This window comes from Lissotriton vulgaris, chromosome 2_1, assembly GCF_964263255.1.
Source record: "Lissotriton vulgaris chromosome 2_1, aLisVul1.2, whole genome shotgun sequence".
Classification (NCBI taxonomy): domain Eukaryota; kingdom Metazoa; phylum Chordata; class Amphibia; order Caudata; family Salamandridae; genus Lissotriton; species Lissotriton vulgaris.
Genome location: NC_141687.1, coordinates 185,098,437 through 185,119,983, shown reverse-complemented (window position 1 = coordinate 185,119,983; position 21,547 = coordinate 185,098,437). Strand labels below are relative to the sequence as shown.

The following is a 21,547-nucleotide window of genomic DNA, read 5'->3' as shown; positions in this document are numbered from 1 at the left end:
ACTTCACCTACAACAAGCCGAAACCCATCAAACACCTCCAACCAACTCTGCAAAGAAACTGGAACAAAATCACCATCGATCAGATCTCATCGCTCCTTCTAAACACCCCAGCCCACTCTTCTAACCCAGACCAAGCCGCCGCCAACTTCACCCTATGGTTATCCAACACCGCCGACATCCTAGCACCACTGAAAAAACGTCAAAGCAAACCTGGCAGCAAGAAGGCCTCATGGTTCAACGATGATCTTAAGAAATCCAAGAAACTCTGCCGCTCCCTTGAAAAGGCCTGGAAAAAAGACCCAACCACTAGCACCAAGGACGCCTTCAAAAACGCCACCCGCACACACCACCAACTAATCCGGAAGGCCAAGAAAACAGCATTCAAGGATCGACTAGACAACAACGCCCACAACAGCAAGGAACTTTTCAACATCGTCAAGGAATTTACCAATCCCTCGGCCAACTCCAACGACATCACCCCCTCTCAAGCCCTCTGCGACTCCCTGGCTTTATTCTTCCACAACAAAATTGCAGACATCCACAACAGCTTCGACAACCAACCCGGAGACCAACCCACCCAACCATATGCTGAACTTTCTTCCCCCTTAAACACCCTCAACGACTGGAACCCAATCTCCACTAAAGACACCATCCGCCTGATGAACTCCATCCACTCAGGATCCCCCACAGACCCATGTCCTCACCACATCTTCAACAAAGCAGACTCCGTCATAGCACCGCACCTCCGAGACGTCATCAACTGCTCCTTCAACTCCGCCACCTTCCCGGAAAGCTGGAAACACGCTGAACTCACCGCCCTTCTGAAAAAAACCACAGCGGACCCCACCGAACTCAAAAATTCCCGCCCCATATCGCTCCTTCCTTTCCCGGCCAAAGTCATCGAGAAAGCTGTCAACAACCAGCTCGCCGCCTTCCTCGAAGCCAACAAATCCCTAGACTCCTCACAATCTGGCTTCCGAGCAAAACACAGCACTGAGACCGCCCTCATCGCAGCAACAGACGACATTCGAACTCTACTGGACAATGGAGACACAGTCGCCCTCATCCTCCTCGACCTCTCTGCAGCCTTCGACACAATCTGCCACAGCACCCTCTTACAACGCCTCAGAAACATCGGAATACAAGGAAAAGCTCTTGAATGGATCACCTCGTTCCTCACCGGAAGAACCCAGAGAGTCCGCCTTCCACCATTCAAGTCCGAGGCCACTGAAGTCATCTGCGGCGTACCACAAGGATCCTCACTCAGTCCCACCCTCTTCAATGTATACATGAGCCCCCTCGCGGCCATCGCTCGCCAACACAACCTCAACATCATCTCTTACGCGGATGACACTCAACTGATCCTTTCTCTCACCAATGAGCCCAGCACCGCCAAAACTAACCTACATGAAGGAATGAAAGAAGTTGCCGAATGGATGAAACACAGCCGTCTGAAACTGAACTCAGATAAAACAGAAGTCCTCATCTTAGGTACATCCCCCTCGGCATGGGACGACTCTTGGTGGCCGGAAGCCCTTGGAAAAGCACCCATCCCGACAGACCACGCATGGAACCTAGGCGTTATCCTGGATTCTTCACTTTCAATGAACAGACAAGTCAGCGTCGTATCCTCATCCTGCTTCAACATTCTTCGCATGCTCAAAAAAACATTTCGCTGGATCCCCACCGAAACCAGAAAAACAGTCACCCATGCTCTGGTCACGAGCAGACTGGACTACGGAAACACCCTCTACGCAGGTACTACCGCTAAACTCCAGAAGAAACTCCAACGAATCCAAAACGCCTCAGCCAGGATCATATTAGACATCCCGCGTAACGAACACATCTCTGGTCACCTGAAAGACCTCCACTGGCTACCCGTCAATAAGAGAATCACTTTCCGACTGCTAACCCACGCACACAAATCACTCTACAACATCGGACCAGAATGCCTCAACTCACGACTGTCCTTCTACACCCCCTCCCGCCAACTACGTTCTTCCAGCCAAGCCCTCGCCACCGTACCTCGCATCAACAAGACCACCATGGGAGGCAGATCCTTCTCATACCTGGCAGCTAAAACATGGAACTCACTCCCCACTTACCTTCGCCTTACCCAGAACCACCTAGCATTCAGAAAGCAACTTAAAACATGGATATTTGACAAGTAATCCTTCTCCCCTCCCTTAGCGCCTTGAGACCCTCTGGGTATGTAGTGCGCTATATAAATTCTGTGACTTGACTTGACTTGACTTGAGAGAGACGTGGAGAGAGCACTGGGGTGAAGGAAGAGGAAGGCAAGAGAGAGGGGGACCGCGTGGAACATAGAGCAGAGAACGGGGAGACAAAGCGGAAAAAGAACGAGAAGGAAAAAAAAAAAGTGATTTTGCAATAAAATGAAACAAACAAAAAACACAGGTAAGAGAAGCAAAAGGGAGAGACAACGCGAGAAACAAATGGGGAAAGGCAAATGAGAGTCCCAAGTTAGTGGGGAAAGTGTTGGTAGGAAGGGAAATATGGAAAACATGGAAAGGCAAAGATGGAGAAATGAAGGGCAGAAGATACAGGGGCAGGAGAAAGAAAGGTAAAATATATATATAATGAGGTGATGTGATACAGGCAAGAGGAAACCATAAGAGCGAAACAAGAGGTAACCATAAGAGCGAAACAAGTCGGATGGGGTGAGGGGTGGGCGGGGTAGCAGGGGAGTGAGCAAGTGGGAGGGAACGATCATAAGGGGTGTGAGTGAGGCCAAGCGCCTGCTGGCGAAGCGTCGCGCTTCAAGAGCCTGGTGGCGTGCGAGGCTTACTTGCAAGTCGGGCGGGGGAGCGAGTGAGTGGGAGGGAACGAGCATATGGGGTGTGAGTGAGGCCAAGCGCGCATGCATTGGGAGGAATCCGCTTGTTCAAGAGTGTTGTTTCCCCTATAATATGTCAGAGCAATAAATAGCTCGACCTAAAAATGGTTAAGGAGGTGTTAAGGAAAAGGTATGAGATGTACACATACTGGCACAAAATATGACCTAAATGCAACCCAACCACAACAGAAGTTCTTCTGAAACTATACACTAAAACTGTACAGGTGGATCAATTATTCTGTAGTGGAGTTGCATGCTACTACACCCTAGTAGTAGCATGCAACTACAACTTCAGATCCGACTGAGACTTTTTAACTTTTAGTTAATACCCAAAACAGGTTTCCTTCACTTGGAGAGAAATGGAGAAAAAACTCTGAAAAGTAAAATCTCCCAAGTTGTGTAAATCTGAAAAAACTGAAAAGTAAAGTCTCCCAAGTTGTGTAAAGTCTCCCAAGTTGTGTAAATCTGTATATTAGAACTACGTCGCAGTCCTCTGCAGATTCCTCAGGAAGGATTTGCGCTCTCCATTATAGTCTCGACAACATGCAAAAGGCAAAGAAAGATTACCCAAACGTTAAGTGAGGAGTACTATAAATATGACAAATGAACAATAGTACCCACGTCGAAGAAAGTTTCTGGAAAATAAAAGTACCTCACTCAGAATCGAAGTAATAGTCGTTGATAGTGGTATAATCCGGGAATTTTGGGGAGAACTTGCATTCCCAATAGAAATACATCCAAAACGGACGTAACTTTGCTTCAGGTTCTCCGTAACCACCGCTGGATATTGGTGCACAAATCTGAAGACTGTGCCGAAATCAAAAGGTGGTGGCATGTACTAGACGTAAATATGTGAACATGTAGCAAGCCACACTGGACCGCTGGAAAAATACAGAACAGAAACTTCCAAGATGCCCGGCCCTTCCTTCTTTTGACGTCATCAGTGGCTGCGTATACTTTATGTAGATCATCAATACGCATACATGTGCAGGGATCACACGCTCCTGGACGTAGACGAGCCGTTAAACCATAGCCTCCAGACAGACACCCTAAAAGCACCAAAATTGCAACGACAACAAAAATAATTTATGAAGTGGTGGGTTAGTACTTGCGTCGGCTCCCACTCACCAGAACATGCTATGCAAAGCAGCCAAGATCAGTGAAATTAGCAGGCACTCCGCACACACTGCAAATGTGCGTCGAACAGCAGTTGCAAAGGTAAGTGCTCCAAAACGTCTGTTACGTTCACACACTATAAGGGCTCAACAATTCAGCATAAAAGTATAATCAAGCACAATAAACAGAGCAATAAATCACCAGAAAACACGTACACTCGTCAGTGACAGGACGTGCTATATAAACGTAGTTCCAATTACAGTATAGACATAACCACTCAATCAGCTAAGCGGCAGACTGACTACCAGCCGGCAGCCGCTAGAAAAGCGCGTCAGCCCTATTTGAAGGGAGCATAGTCTCGTGATTGGTGGAAACTGTGATGACTCGTTCTCATGCTTATGGGAAATGTAGTTTTTGTTTTACTGTTTATTTAGTGGCTGCTCTGGGTTTGCAGTAAAGAAATGAGTAGCAAAATGTTGTACTTTAGTATGTAATATTTCTTCTTTGATTTAACGCATAATCTGAGCCTCCGGTCCTGTGCAATCGGAAATTCTTAACGGGCCAGCTAGATTTATTGGTTTTGTCCAAACGGTTGTCTTTTTCATCTTGTTTTCCTTTAGGGGGACTACGCTGTTGTAGTCTTTCTTCGCTGTCAATCGTTTGTGAGCCTATACGTCTGTTCCGTTCGTGAACATCTGTACCTCTGGTCCCTCTTCTGTGTTCGGGTAAATTGTGCATGAGACTCCGAAGTGTTGCTAAGCTGCGGTGACGCGGCACGCAGGGCCGTGCTCCCTAGCGCGGGGCAGGTCGGGATATTTAAGGTGTCCCGCGCGCGGCCCGTGATGGTTCCTGCAGCCGGGCGCCTGAGCGCGACCTTGGTGCTCGTGCGGCACCGCGCGCGGGGGGCTGTCTGGGCCGCGGTTTTGGTACTCGGGGTTGGCCTGCTCCTACCCGCCTGGGCAGTGGTGTCACTTCTTCTGCTTGCGGGCGGCGCTTGGTGCCTGCACACTGGGCCTCCCGGGCTGTGTCTGCTGCCGGAGCCCCCGCCCAAAGCCTGTGCAAACGGCGGCCCTTCTCCCTCTCCTCGCGTAATGCTTATGGGCAGCTATCTCAGCCACCCTGAGGCAGGCGTCGAGGGGGCCCGGGGTCAGCAGCAGCGTTTGCGAGAGGCATTACATCGGCCGAACCCCGCCGTACCAAGCCCGCAGCGGAGGCTTAGTTACGGGTAAGGGCGATGGCACTTGAGAGTGCGGATCTTTAATTCATAGTGTGTGTTCGTGCCATATGACTCTAAAGCTCAGGGAGATAGGTTCTTTTAGTGTCCATAATAAAATTGGAAGGGTTCTGTGTAGCAATAAACTTGGAAAGAGCAGTCCTAAGAGCATCTCTTTTAACCCATGAGTTTACAATCACGATGGGGGCAAGTGGTTTTGGAGGGTGTTTCTATTGAAGTAAATTAAGGTAAACACGGTCTACCAGGCTGGCGATCTAGTTGTAGCGCGCGGGGGGGGGCACTTTGCTTGTTGAGCTGGTGGCGTGCGTTGAAAGGTGTAGTGGTATGCATGGGAGAGCGCACCTGCGGTTTGGTTGATGTTGGGATCAACGCGAGCACAAGCAGCTTGAGAATATCTAGATGCTTAGAAGATTGTGAGTGAGTGTACATATTACAGTGAGCCCTCTGTAGGTGTTTCTTGGGACGCAATTCGAATTGCCACGTGAGCCGTATGATACTCTTTTCATTTTGAGTAGGTGAACAATATTTACTGGCACGTCTGTTGGGTAACAGGCGATGCGTTACATAGAAATAAAATACGTCTGTAATAATGGAGCGGGTCCGCCGGAGTTCGGTTCGATAAATGAAGCTTTATTGTGACAGCTGGCAGTAACCGTGATTACAAGAAAGGCATTCACTGTTTCAGAGTACCTATTTGCTACTGTAAGTCATACAGGAGACATCCGCTCTGAGTAGAAAATGTTGCCCTCTGCTGTGGATGTGATTGATGTATGCTTGATTCTTGATAGGTGTCTGCGAATGACGGTGTTGTCAAAAGCTATATAAAGTTCACCTGCGGGTAATACACGTCTTGAGTGGCGCATGTTTTCGATCTTTTGCGCACTGTTTTTGTGACGACACAATCCAAGCCCTGCATCACATCCTACTGACCTAGCAATATATTTTCGAAGGATGAACGCATTTTTCTGGGGCGGGTGGGGTTCAAAGTGTGAGGATCAATATGCCAGGGTGAACACGAAGCACTCCTTTCAACATCTGCCAGGTTAGAGGCTCCCGGCTAGTTCTTTGGATTACAAACATTAAAGTTTGCAAAGTAATTTTCTAATGAGGGGGATATATTTCTTCACGTAGCGCAAATCTGGAGATTGTCGCTTGGCCCGTCGCTTTGTCACCGGTTATCTTTAACATCTAAATACATTGCATTGTGTCTGTTCTACACACGATTGTATTAACTATAATGCTTGGCGAGTCTCGGAGTTTGCTGCTGCTTTCTCCAGCATCTGATAGTGTCACGTGCTTGAATGGCCTTGCTTAGTTGCCAGTATTTCATTATTTTCTTTTCAGAGAGCTCCCAAGTATGAACCGCTTTGCTCTGACACCTAGACGGCGGTATCCTATTCAACAGACACAGTATGCTATGACGGGGGCAATGCCTACGGTGCGCTGGGATGGCTACCAACGCAAGAACGTGTTAACTGCTAAAAACGCCACGGTGATCCACAGTCCAGTTACAGTGAAGATTGCTCCCCCAGATAACAAGATTGCCCGCTCTCCCATGTAAGTGTATAGCGTCTGTTTGCTGTTTTTGTGCAGACAGCTGGACATTTTCAATAAGCATTAATATTTTGTAGCTATCCTTGCATTGAATGTGAGCATTTTGATTTAAGTGACTTATTCAACACTTGTTCAATTGTCTACATATTTGGCTTTCCTGTATGCATTGCGGCCTCCTGTATGCATTGATGTGATTGATCCTGATGTCTTGTAGACTTCAACTTTAAATCAAACTGTTGGTGGTACCGATGGTTCTTTTGTTGGAGCGTTGTGCATTTTGTTTATAGCTGTTGTTCAACTCAAAGCTTGCTTAAATTGCTGCATGCTTTTTTGCAATTAATTCTTATAACCTGTTCTGTTTTCCATTTGTTGATGATCTAAAAGTGGATTTTGTTATATAGTTGGGAGTACCCTTCTACCCCTTACCCTAATCCCTCTCCCCAAACCATATATGCCCGGCAAAATAAACTGACGAGAAAATCCCTCCCATCTCTACCTCTCTCCACACATCCCAACTCCCACCCCCACTATAACCCTTACCCTAATCTTTGCAACTCAATTCAACTCTCATCTCACCTTATTCGTGCACCATACCTGCCAGCCTGAGTCTGTTAAATTAACCTACCTGAATGCGTATAGTATAATAATGGTACGACATCCTCTTAATGTTACATTTTCTTGCTCATCTCTTTAATACCCATTCCGTTCAGTTATTTTTGTGTACTGTACTTGTTTGCTTTTTCTTTTTGATACATTTGTCCTGTATTCTTTTTACTATCATACCTACAATGTAAAGCGCTCTGATACCCTTGGGTGAAGCCAGCGCTATATAAAACTTCAATAAATAAAAAGTAAAAATAAATTTTAAAAAAAAACACGGAATAGCGTCACTGCCAAAAATGTAAAGTTAGTCTCACTGAATTCTTGTCTCTGCAGCTTTGACCAGTTGACATCTCCAGTATTTAAATCTGCGGATAACGTCACACCAGACCCATGTGCGAGAGAGACTGTGCTTAATGCCCTGAAAGCAAGTCGAAAGAGGGTTGTGGAAGAAGATATAGCACGTTTAGATGGCCAGGAAAACAAACGGAGGTAAACGGGTATTACCTTAAGGGCAATAGAGATCCTAGTTACAAAGCCCATTTTTTAGCAGCCTTTCTAACTATGATTCAGTTTTCACTGAGCCGCTTTGAGGGGTCCGGCTTGCTGCCATGACCCTTCCATTTTTTTAACATTGTAAGCCTTTCTAGTACTAGTTGTCGTGTTATAATTTAATAAACGCAGAAGTGATCAGTGATGAAGCATGTTGTATTCAGCTAGTCTTTTAATGTGGCTTGTGGATTTCCCTACAGTAGATGGTTACTGGCTTTGCTGTAGGGAATGTGTTCTCCCACGGCCCATATGGACTGTATTCTACCATGACCGTGGTATGCTTAAAGTGCTTTAATTTCTATGTGATATGTATAGTATCTCTAGAATAGTTGTGATTGTTTCTGAAATTCAGAAATGGAATCTTGTTCGGTTGTCTCCTATTTTATTTGCTTATGCTCTGTCCATCTTCTACAGACGGCATGACAGCAGTGGCAGTGGACAGTCTGCATTTGAATCCCTAGTGGCAAACGGCTCTCCTGCGTCCCTGATACCAAAGTAAGTAAGAAGGGAAAAGTCACATGGATAAACTGTTTCATATAGGGGGGGGGGGGGGTGGTTGCATTGGGAATATTAGTGGATGCGTGTAAGGATTGTTAGTCGTTGCTGATGTTTTAGTCTAAGGCGAGAGCATATCTGGTCTAGAGACAAACTGATTCTTCTCGAGATTTTCCTTTTTCACAGTATTGCAACAACCTTCTTCTTCAAGCTGATTTCTAAGTATTCCCTTTTCCCTTCTTTTTTTGTCGATGATGGTCTTTGTTGTGAGGCATGATGGATTTCCTTAATAGATAAGATTGTTTTAAGTGCTTTTTACATAACTGATGTAGTACGTTACAAGACAAAGAATAGTAAAGTAACACACAAGGTTATCAACCAATTCCCTTAGTTAATAATGTTCAGCACATATTATTAAGCTGGGGCTTGCAATTTCTTTAAGTTAAGAAAAGATAATTTCAATGATGGGTGAGTTATCTGTGGCATGGCAGTTGGGACTAGGTAGTGCGGTTCAGAACATTCTAGAGTAGGACCGATTCTTGAGGAATCGGTGAGGTATGGGATTTTAAATGATGGGTAGAATCCATACAAGTAGGTACTCTTAATGACTTTTGTCATAAGCAATATGAGGCATTTGTGTCTGTAGGGATGCTGTTCTAAATCTTCATTGATGAACTTTTTAAAATTGCGGAGTGCAAGCAGAGTACAACTTTGCTATCTAGCACTCTATCCACCAGAGATGGTTACCACCTTTGCCTTAATTTAGCAATATTGCAGTAGATGGAAAGGCTCCTTCAGGTGTAGGAATTGTTGGAACAGCTCTGGCTTCTTTTGTTAATTTTGAGTTGTCTGAGTAATACAGCTTTGAATCAGGAAAGCGGCTTTTTGATTGGAAAATGGTGCTGTTTCGGTTAATCATCCAACGTCATCTGGATATTTAGTAGTCTCACATTAGTACTGCTTTTTAGGTCTCTCCTGAGCCAGCGCATACACTGGTGAGACATTTAGTAAGTGGGCTTTTAAAAGTCCAACCACACACTTTTGCTGGCCTCAAGCTTGCGTTACGTGGGCGAGCATGTGCACAGACGCCATCTGGCTTTCCTCGCAGCACCCTTGCAGCGCGCCTCGCTCCGCCCCTCCACCACCACAGAGCGCATCTCCACGATCGATTTTGCGCCTGCGTTAACTTTTACTTCTCTTATCTCCCATGCCCCATTTAATCTTGAATAATGGCGGTCGAGTGGCTTCATATAAAGCGGGTCACCCAAATCTTTTGTTTTTAATTGTATAATTTTCAGTTCATATAGCGGCAGCATGTCTTTCTTATAGCATGCACTGCCAAAATCCTTATTAAGAAAATGCAGCCCGCTGAGCCTATGTTTTTAGGTGGCACATCGCTGATTTGAGGGCGCTTGTTCGTCAGCCTCCCAACACCGTTCCGCTTCGCAGCTTGGCCCCAGGCCACTCCGATTTCCCACTGAACGCCCCCCACGTTACAGAAAATGTAGAGTTTATGAAGGTCTTCCAGGGGATATGAGAAGCATATTGTGTGTTTTATTGCCTGTAAACTGATGTTTAATGAGCATTTACTGTCGCACTTCAAGTCATTCTGATCACGTCACAGTGCTCCGGCCCTGTCGTCTAAATCTGTTCATGAGATGACCACGCTTGAAAACACTTCATTACGGCGCCGGGGGTCTGCAGGCACGAGTTTAAAGCAACTCTGCTAGCACAGCGAGACTGTATGCATGTCGTGTCTATGGAATGAACCGTCATCTCTTTCCCCGTCTTACATCCTCGGGTTAGCTTAGAATGGAAAGGGAATTCGGTGAATGAAAGACTGACTGCTTTTTGGCCATCACAAGGTACCTATGCCGACTGCCCATCTGGCAATGCTAGAAGGACAAATTTGGTAATAAGTGCATTTGTATGATCAATTCTGAAGCGGAGAGCTGAAACTTGCACACACTTTCTCGCCTCCTTATCCCGTTTACCACCTCTACAACCAGCAGGCAGGACTTCCACCCATGGGTGTAATATATATTGCCCCAGTTTTTGACATCATGGGAGAAAAGGCGATGCAACAAAGGGGATTAACAAACACTTCTGAGTGCCTCCAGGGTTAGTAGGGCCGTTAGCGCTTTGCAGAGCCATTAGCACACTAAAGTGCTACCTATGATGGTCTTGCTTTCGACCTTCTGACCTGTCCCTAGTACTTGTGAGTTGTGACCAATCTGTACGTTATGCAGTGAGGCAGAGTTCTGTGCCTCTGAGGACAAGAGAAGAGCAGGAAAAGGGGAGGAAGTGGTTTACTGCCTGCAGCTTGCCCTGGAAGATAACCAGTCACACACTGGCTGGCATGCATAGGCTGTGGGCAGTCTAGTGCTCCCGCCCTCCTTAACCATAGCCCTACCAAGTTTCCTAGTTCCATGAGTTATGAATTGCTCCAATCCAGGTTCTATTATTTGTAGAGGCAAAACTGTCCCCTAAAAAAGTCATCCTGACACTATTGTAAACTTAGACCCAGACATGTAAGCGCTTTAGAGCTTACAGAGCCCGCTCTTCAAGGCTTTCCTAAAGGCACAGAGATAGTTAACAGAATGAAGATAGTCCAGCATACTGTCCCATAGCCAAGCAACTTATACAAAAAATGTTCTACCACTAAGGTGAGCTTTCTTAAATTTGAGAACTCTGAGCAAATTGGCATTCGCAGAGTGTAATGATCTAGTTGGAAGATAGCGTTGCAGCTGTTGTCGAAGTGGAAGGGGACCAGTGTGATGAAAAGCTCTATGTATGGTGCTTCAAAACTTTATACGCTTGGCCATGGGGGAGAAACCTGCTGACTTATAGAACAGTACATAAGTAGGGGGTCCCAGTACAGAACCATTGACAGGAAAGGTTGAATAGAAAATCACGTTTTTTAACAGAACAAATATACATACAACTTAGATTCAATGTTATTTAATCACAATGAATCCAAACATAGGTTTCATATGCAGATTATTGAGTCATAAATTATGTTTTCCAAAATACGACAAAGAAGTGCCCCAGGGAGGGTGGAGGCGGGCAGGTTTGGTCAATGCAAGGTAAGTGCAAAGGTTTGCTGGGAAATCGGAAAGGAGTGCGGTCAGGGTGACCTACTTCCTTAAGCCCTTATTGACTAAGAAATGTAGCCACACTTATAACATGAATGTTCAAACAATTGCATCGCCTCCGTTTCTCCCGTTCCCCGCCGCTGCTCCCCTGTGGCCCGCCCCTTCTTCTTTCTGTACCCGCTCCCGCCTTCCCATTCGCCGCCCCGCTCCTCCTCCCACTTCGCTATAAATGGCGGGGATCGCGCGTACACGCCGAAGGCGCACCAAAGGCAAGCCCGTCTGCACCTGGACCGCGCCCAGCGCCAGGACCCCTGGTCCCCGACTATGCCAGCGCACCCGACTAACTTACGACTCCACGCACTCAACGCCGGCCGGAACCCCGCCTGCTACCTAGCCACCCCAAAACGCACCTACGAACCCTTCACCTGCCAAGCCTGCAAATTCACCTGCCTCCGAACCTGCACCGCACCTGCCAAGCCGAGCACCAGCAACAACCACCTCAAGTGCATCCTGCTCAACACCCGCTCCGTCCACAGGTACGCCGTCGAACTCTGGAACCGCCTCGACTCTACCTCTCCAGACGTCGCCTTCCTCACAGAAACCTGGATGAACGCCTCCTCAGCCCCAGACATCGCCATAGCCACCCCGGATGGCTACAAGATCACCCGGAGGGACCGTGTCAACCAAACCGGAGGAGGCATCGCCATCGTCCACAGAAACACCATCCGCGTCACGACCAACTCCACCGCCGAGCACCTTCACTTCCAGATTCACACCGACCCCAAGACCACCCTCAGAGGCACTCTCATCTACAGACCCCCGGGACCACGCACACAATTCAGCGAAGCCATCGCAGACTTCGTCAGTCCGCACGCCTTCACCTCCACAGACTACATCCTCCTAGGGGACCTCAACTTCCACCTGGAGAACAACAAGGACTGCAACACCGCCGCCCTGCTGGACAACCTCGCAAACCTCGGACTCAAGCAACTGGTTAACATCCCCACCCGCTACGTCGGCCACATGCTTGACCCCATCTTCTCCTCTAGCAAGCACATCTCCTTCAGCCACTCCACCGGACTACACTGGACAGATCACAGCTGCGTCCACTTCAACTTCAGGAGAACCACGACCCACCACCACCCGCAACAGGTTCTCCGCGGAAGCTGGAGCAAGATCACCGCCGACCAGCTCACCACCGCCCCCGGCCAGAACCCGCCCACCAACACGACGGACCCCAACAAAGCGGCCCGCAACCTCACACAGTGGCTCACCAACTGCGCAGACGAACTCGCACCACTGAAGAAACCTCCCAGCAGACCCGGCAGCAGGAAAGCCTTGTGGTTTACCAACGACCTCAAAAACTCCAAGAATACCTGCCACACCCTCGAGAAAGCCTGGCGCCACAACCAGACAGCAGAACACATGCCCGCAAGAATTCCACCCGCAAACACCACCTGCAGATCCGCACCGCCAAGAAGACAACATTCAAAGAACGACTGGACAACAACACCCACAACAGCAAGGAACTCTTCAGCATCGTTAAAGAGTTCTCAAACCCCAGTACCTGCAACAACATCACACTCTCGCAAGACCTCTGCGACTCACTCGCCTCATTCTTCCACCGCAAGATCGCCGACCTACACAACAGCTTCGGCGCGCTGACCACGCACCCAACCACCGAACCAGCGCCCCCCACCACCACCCTTTGAACCTGGACCCCCGTCAGCACCAAATATACCACCCGCCTGATGAACACCATCCACTCCGGCTCCCCAACCGACCCCTGCCCACACCACATCTTCAACAAAGCCGACTCCATCATCGCACCCCAACTCCGGAACATCATCAACAGCTCCTTCGCATCCGCCACCTTCCCGGAGAGCTGGAAACCCGCCGAGCTGAGCGCCCTCCTGAAGAAACTCACCGCAGACCCCACAGAACTCAAGAACTTCTGCCCCATCTCGCTCCTCCCCTTTCCAGCCAAAGTCATCGAGAAATCCGTCCGACAACTCTCCGCCTTCCTCGAGACCAACGGATCCCTCGACCCCCTCACAGTCCGGCTTCCGAGCAAACCACAGCACTGAGACCGCCCTCATCGCAGCCACCGACGACATCAGGTCCCTGCTCGACAATGGGGAAACTGCTGTCCTCATCCTCCTGGACCACTCAGCAGCCTTCAACACCGGAAGCCACCGCACCCTGATACAGCGCCTCAGCAACACCGGAATCAAAGGAGCGGCCCTGGAGTGGATCATCTCGTTCCTTTCCGGAAGAACCCAGAGAGTCCGCCTCCCCCCCCCCCCCCCCCACCCCCCTCCCTCCCGATCCGCGGCCACCGAAGTCATCTGCAGCGTTCCGCAAGGATCCTCACTCAGCCCCACCCTCTTCAACGTCTACATGAGCCCTCTCGCAGCCATCGCACGCCAACACAACCTCAACATCATCTCCTACGCTGACGACACCCAGCTGATCCTCTCCCTCACCAACGACACCGCCAAAGCCAACCTTCAGTAAGGAATGAAAGACGTCGCAGAATGGATGAAGATCAGCCGTCTGAAACTGAACTCGGACAAGACGGAAGTCCTCATCCTCGGACCATCTCCCTCCGCCTGGGACTCCTCCTGGTGGCCCCCTGCCCTGGGCACCGCACCCAAGCCACCGGACCATGCACGCAACCTGGGCTTCATCCTGGACTACTCCCTCACGATGACCAAGCAAGTCAACGCCGTCTCGTCATCCTGCTTCCAACACCCTGCGCATGCTCCGAAAGATCTTCCGATGGATCCCCACCGAAACCAGGAAGACGGTCACTCAGGCCCTCGTCACCAGCCGTCTGGACTACGGGAATACCCTCTACGCTGGAACCACAGCCAAACTCCAGAAAAGACTCCAGCGCATTCAGAACGCCTCAGCACGACTCATCCTGGACATCCCTCGCCACAGCCACATCTCTGCCGACTTGAAAGACCTGCCCTGGCTCCCTGTCAACAAGAGGATCACTTTCAGACTCCTCACCCACGCACACAAGGCTCTCCACGACAAGGGCCCGAAGTACCTCAACAGCCGCCTCACGTTCTACACACCACCCGCCAGCTCCGATCCGCCAGCCTCGCCCTCACCTCCGTCCCACGAATTCGCAAATCCACCGTCTGAGGAAGATCCTTCTCCTACCTGGCAGCCAAGACATGGAACTCCCTCCCCACTCACCTACGGCTGACCCTGGACCATCTCTCCTTCAGGAAACAACTCAAGACCTGGCTGTTCGAGCAGTAGCGAACCCCCCTCTTCCCCCCCCCCCCCCTTCTCCCTCCTCAGCGCCATGAGTCCCTTACTTATGAGTAGCGCGCTATACACATTTTATTGATTGATTGATTGATTGAAATGCAGGCACATGGGATGATCGTCAACGTTTCAACCCCACAGGTTCTAGGTAGCAGTGTGACTTTAGGAAAGGCTCTTCTTGAGGACAAAAAGGGGAGCACAGGGGTGTGGGAGGGCCGGTAACCTGGGAGACAAAGGCAACAAATCAATATACGAATAGGCTCACTAAATGGCAATAAATGGTAGCTAATGTGGCAAAAAGGGTTAATTACCGTGATCAGCAGTATCACGATGTGGGATTTACATGGTATTAATGGGCCCGCAGGACTCAAAGCGAGAAGAGATGACGTATTGGGTGTCTGGAGGAGGAAAATAAAAGATAAAAACTAAATTCTATGCGTGTTTACAGAAAGCAATCTGAACAGCAAGGTAGGCAGTTACTCAATACACTCACCCCGCGTGATAATCACAATATTCAAGAAGTGCGGAAGCCGCCAGGAGCAGGTCGGCATAGGACGTGGTCTAAAATGGAAAGGCCAACACTTAAATAGTTGTGGCGGTCCGGGGACCGCAACTACACCAGCCCACTCAGTATTGAAGAGTGGGACCCCGCATGGAGGGGTATGAACACAAACAGCCACACTCCGAGGCAAAGTATACAGGCTTTACTCACTTGGCTCACGAGCTCGATGACGTCACGCCAACGCTAGATGCGTGAAACCTACAGGTGATAAGAGGTAGTGTTTGCGCGTCGATGCTTAAAAGGACAGAGACTATCATGCGCCGTAGTAGATGACCGATTACTGGGATCGACGCCACTGTGTGGTTGAGTGCACATAAAGCATCACAGTCCAATAGTTTAGGCCGCGTCTCTAATTCACTGGGGTGCAAAACCTGTGTCAAACGCGTATCTCTGGATACGAGAGGACAGCAGGTCAAAATGTAATGACGTCATTCATTTATAAAGTTTTCTTGAAATTACTAAAGACAAACGAGCATATTAGTGCGTTGCCACAGAACTATTGAGTACTTCACATCGCAGGAGAGTAAAAGTGTCTGTTCGGATTGAGGCAACATTCAATGGTCTAACAAGTCATCCTTCAAAACAAGGTTGTCCAATTAATTTATATATTGGCAAATCGAAGCCAGTACCTCTCGTCGCAGGAGGGTAAAAGCTCCAGTATAGATCAGAAGTACATTTCAAGAAATAAAGCAAGTCATTTTTTGCTAGGGAAAGGCAGGGATTGCAGGGAAAGAATTTATATGGGCATATTACAGCCAGTACCTCTCAACGCAGGAGGGTTAGAGCGTCTTGTTCAGTCCAAAAATCAAAGCCCTCCATAGCAACTTTAGAGAGAGAATGAAAGACCAAATTTGAAGACCGGATAGATTCAAGGACAGATAGTTGCCAGTTGGGCATGGCTACTTTCTATTTCATTCAGACCATTCACAACAGTCAAAAAGGGACACCCATTTCAATTCTTTAATGTTCAGTATAAGTTGGATATCAGGCCCCCCCCCCCCGAGGTCCCAGAGTGGCCGTTTTCAAGTACAAGCCAGAGGAGCGATTCAGGGGCATGTCCCATCATTCTGAAATGTTCAACAAGAGGTGCTCCTGCCATGTCACAGCGAATCCTGCTGCAATGCTGTAAAATTCTAGCCTTAATTTTTTTGTTGTCTGGCCAATGTACACTAAACTGCAGGGGCAGATGATTCCATAAATTACATTTTCTACGTCGCAATTTGTAAAGTTTTTCAGACTGATCTTCGTTTGCCTGTACTCCAATTCTTTAGTTTGTATGGTCATCGCACATACTTTACAATGCCCACTGCGGTGGTGCCCGATGATGGGGGGGGAGGTTCCACATAGATTGTAACGTTGGAGGCTCAGGGGTGTCCAGAAAAGATCGGACGATGTGATCACGAATGCTTTTCGCCTTCCTGAACGAATGCATAGGTGGTACAGGTTGGCCTATGTCATCCGACACAAGGTTCCAATGCTTGTTTACGACTTTCTTTATGGCGTTACTGCGGGTAGAAAAGATTGTGACACAGATCATTCTTTGGTTGTCAGGGTTATAGAACAAGCATTTGCAATGCAATAGGTCTCTACATAACGCGAGTATGAGCTATATCCATTGTAAATGACAATGCCTTTTATTTACATTTTATAAACCAAAACTTAAATAAAAGTTATTGTGCTTTACAATGCCAATAGCTAAAACTCACGTAAAAGCGAGACCTATTGCGTTGCAAATGCTTGTTCATTTCTTGTAAACCCCAATGAGGACACCCCATGTTACATGTATTGTTACTCTTGATATGTTAATTACCGCCTAGAGCACTATTTTCTTAAAGCAGGCAGGAGAAAACCTTATAAGAAAATGGTGCTCAAGGCTATAATGCTTTTACATTAAAAAATATTAAATGTTTTAATTTAACAAGCGTCCAGTAATGGTGGTCACGCTTTAATTTTTTCTGTTTATCCTCTGCTTACAATGGGGGCATCCGTGCTTTAGCTTCAAACACCTTAAGCTAAAGTGCTGGTGCCGTGATTGTTTTAAAAGTAAACAAAAACAAGATTTTCTATTTCTTTGCTTTTGAAGCAATCGCAGGACCCGAGCTTTAGCGCAACATTTTCAAGCTAAAGCACAAGTGCTGCGATTGCTTTGTAATGCAATCGCTCTCTCGTTACAGAAACATTCAGTAATGCGAGATCTATTGTATTTGATTATTTAATTCAAGGTCTGGCTTGATAGTTGCTGTTGCTTAACTTATGTGAACAATAGAAAACACAACTGAGTCTTTAACTTCACAAACATGTTTGTTCCCTTAAGTACTTCCCTTCTAGTGTGAGTGCTGCTAGCGCGAACGTTGCTTATTTTAAAATGTACCTGCCTGGAACTGTTGCATGTTTTTAAAAATCACGCTGCCTATATTGCATTGATTTTGGCACTAGGCACAGGCTTCAGGCTCGTGTGCTCTGACCCCGGTCCACCACAGCTGACGCTGCTTGAGTGGAGGGCGGAGACACACGGCCTGACTTCCCCTGGCACGCCCGGCGCTGGAGCTAGGCGGCAGGCGGAGCAGTATTTAGACGCCGTGAATCGACCGCGCAGCTGGCGCGCTGGAGGTGCGCCAGAGGTAAGCACGTCCGCGCCCAGGGCTCAGCACTATATCCTCTAACCCTCAGATCCCTTTAGTGTATTCTAGGGACTCCTTGCTTCAAATGAGACCGCTTCCTCTGCCTCCCTGCGCCCACTCAATTACAATTGGGGACCCTCGCAGCTACTGCTTCCACTGCTCATACACGCTATCTATTGATAAGCCCTGTCACACTACTGATATTGTTATTAACATGGCTCTGTTAAACTGCAGGTCCCTGCCTAAACATGCTCTGGAAATCTCCATACTTCTAGAAGACCATCAGCTTGAGGTTCTGTTTTTAACAGAAACGTGGTTATCCCCAGACTCTGACCCTGATATCGCCCAGGCTTTGCCTCCAGCAGGCTTCCTCATCCAACATCTTGATTGATCTAAGGGAAAGGGAGGGGGGATAGCAATAATTTATAAAGATCATCTTTCCTGCCGCCTGCGAAGCAGCCCCATAACAGACTGCAAAAATGCCCATTTTGCCATCCAAGTCTCCCCTTGTAATTCTCTCTCGGGGATCCTTATCTGCTGCCCCCTAGGTTCTATTGGACAATTCTGTAGTTCCCTTCTGGAAACGTTGCTTGCTTTGTCTACTACACTCCCTAACCTTATGATCTTAGGAGACCTAAACATCCATTTTGATAATGCTGGAGACAATTTAGCAGCCGAACTGGCACTGGATTTAGCGGCCTATCAGCTCCACCTGGGAAATTGCCAACCCACCCATACATTAGGGCATCTTTTAGATCCTATTTTTTCCAATCTTGCTGATCTTAAAGTGCTGGCACCCCTCCCTGTACCCTGGTCAGACCATTTCCTGATACCGTTTAGCTGGTAGATTCCTGCTATTCCTCGCCCTAGCCCTGTCCCCAGCATGCTTGCACACCCTTGGTGAAAACTAGAATCGTAAAAATAGAGACACATCTTGGAGCTCTCCCCTCCTACTTGTGACTCCGACCCTGTATCAGCAAACACCAAGTTTTCCATGTGGATTGAAGACTGGGTACGGAAACTGCTATGATTGCGGTGGTAGAACAGGCTAGAAAGATCCTAGATTCAGGAGGATCAGTGACAGTGATCTTACCCTGGTCCATCGGCTTAAGGGTTTGGGGGTCACTGGACTTGCCCTGTCCTGGCTGAAATCCTTTCTCCATAGCCGTTCTTTCCAGGTGGTGGAGGGCAATTCCATCTCCAACATAACCCCGGTACGCTGTGGCGTTCCCCAGGGCTCATCTTTGAGCCCTACGCTTTTCAATGTGTACATGTCTCCCCTTGAGAAAATTGTTACCCCCACATGGTGTCAAACTTTTGACCTACGCCGATGGCACCCAACTCATTGTATCACTGAGCCAGCTGGATCGTCCCTCCACCGACCTTTACTCCTGTCTCAAAGACATAACTAGCTGGATGGATAGGTCCCATCTCAAGTTAAATAGTGACAAAACGGAGATTCTGGTTATAGGTAACCAATCTCCTTTTCGTCCAGAGACTATGCGGTCTCCCTGCATGGGTCCGCCTCCGATCCCGAAGCCAGACATCAAAAGCCTGGGAATTTGGCTGGACCAAGGCCTCACGTTTAACACTCAAGCCAGGAAAACCGCGGGAACCTGTTACGGCCTCCTTCGCACTTCCCGTAAAATTCAACCTCTGCTCCCCCTCCAGTCTAGGAAGCTTCTGATCCAAGGCCTTATATTGTCCAGGTTTGACTATGGTAATGCTCTTCACCTCGGGGCCCCTAAGAAAGTCACTGCCAAACTGCAGGTTGTGCAAAACACAGCCGCCAGGCTCCTTACTGGCACTAATAATCGGTGCTCAGTGAAACCGGCTCTCAGCTCACTTCACTGGCTACCGATAGTGGAAAGAGTTTATTTTAAAACTCTGTACCACCCATAAAATTCTCTATGGCAATGGCCCCCCTGTTCTAAAAGATCTCATTATCCCTTACAAAACTAACAGAACCCTTCGGTCCACTCACCTTCACCTGGCTTCTAAGCCCAGGATCAAGAAGGTTCGATATGGGGGATGCCTTTTTGCATTCAATGCCTCCAAACTGTGGAATTCACTTCCAATTGACATCCGCATCCAGCCCAACCTTCTTTCTTTTCGTAAACTTCTGAAAACTTGGCTTTTCCATTAATCTCCTTCCCTTTTCTGCACTAGCTCACTCACTAGCGCTGGGACGCTCTCAGGCAGCCGTGCGCTCTATAAATCTTATAAATAAAATAAATAAATAAAAGTACAGCAGAAGTTTGCTTCCCATGCCCGTATATTTCACTGTTCTTGTCAAATGCTTATGCTCAACGCATCTGACTGAGTTGGTTATTGACTAGCCATTTTTAAAGGCTGTAGGTTTGATGTATTCAGGGGCGGTTCCTGTATGAGGGTGTTTGGGTCGGAGCCCTTCTAGTCTAGGAGGAAGGAGAAGGAGGAGACTGAAAGATTAGTGTGAGGCACTCCTACTGCCCACCCTATGAGTAGCAGTTACACCACAGCAGTATACATATTTGCATTTTACAAACACACAGTGCGCATGTGGCATGGACTTCAATATCGCCAGAGTCCCGCATGCGCAGTGTGTTTGTGAGGCAGAGGTTAGGGCAGTCAAGCGCTTCCTAAAGCAGCAGTATTTCTAGGTCTTCGGTCGAGTTATCGCCTCGCCCAGATCTGCTACGTAGGTAATGTTCTTTCAGGATCCCGCCTTCCCTTCTGAATGGCTGACCCTTGATACTGTCAGCCTATGAGTTGAGGAGGCTGGATCATAGTTGGGACAAAGTATTCCACGTGTCCCGTCTTTATAACCGTTGTTGAAGCCTTTTGCCTCCTGGTCACCCATCAGCCTCTGCAGCCCTCTGTCTTCTCCCTCGGGCTGGTCAGTCGACTTATGACTCACCTGCATAGATGCTGGCAGCATTCGGTGACATGTGCCTGTGCTAGTGCCCGTATTTTCCTCCTTCCTTCAGCTGAGAGACGCCGATCGGAGGAACGCCATTACATCATCCAAACGCGTGCGTACTATTATCCTTTGTCAAGCTGGCTTCGAAGCCTGAGTCTCTGCCTGGCGTCATCTGTTTTCAGGTTTTGCGATCATTCCATATCCCCCCCTCTGGCCTCTAACATCTCCCTTTGCAACACTTAATACATGTGTGTCTCAGTGCAATGCAAGCATGCAAGTGTTAACCTTAACAGAAAGGCCTTAGCACGACTGCTAAGATTTACACTTGCATGTTTGCATTGCACTCTGACAGGCATGTATTTAAAAACACATGGTCTTTAAATACGTGTGTGTCAGAGCAATGCAAGTGTTCAAGTTCAGGAATTTGTATAGCGCACTACTCACCCAGAGGGTCTCAAGGCGCTTGAGGGAGGGTGGGTGCATTACTTATCAAATAGCCAGGTTTTAAGTTGCTTTCTGAAGGAGAGGTGGTTCTGTGTAAGTCGGAGGTGAGTGGGGCGAGAATTCCAGGTTTTGGCCGCTAAGTAGGAGAAGGATCTTCCTCCCAGGGTGGATCTGTGGATGCGCGGAATTGCGGCGAGGGCTTGATTGGATGATCGTAGTTGGCGGGTGGG

General features: G+C 48.2%; 1 protein-coding gene across 2 annotated transcripts in view; it reads left to right on the top strand.

Moving 5' to 3' along the window:
* Positions 1 to 4,725: 4,725 nt before the first annotated feature.
* Positions 4,726 to 21,547, top strand: part of POM121 (POM121 transmembrane nucleoporin) — a 103,971-nt gene continuing 87,149 nt past the window's right edge. The window contains exons 1-4 of one of the 2 annotated variants that reach the window (XM_086954709.1): positions 4,726 to 5,198; positions 6,552 to 6,764; positions 7,698 to 7,853; positions 8,328 to 8,408. In XM_086954709.1, the coding sequence (XP_086810835.1) occupies positions 4,816 to 5,198; positions 6,552 to 6,764; positions 7,698 to 7,853; positions 8,328 to 8,408 (833 nt within the window). In that variant the 5' untranslated portion in view covers positions 4,726 to 4,815. The remainder of the gene's footprint in view (positions 5,199 to 6,551; positions 6,765 to 7,697; positions 7,854 to 8,327; positions 8,409 to 21,547) is intronic. The other variant, XM_086954708.1, reaches the window with a different exon arrangement.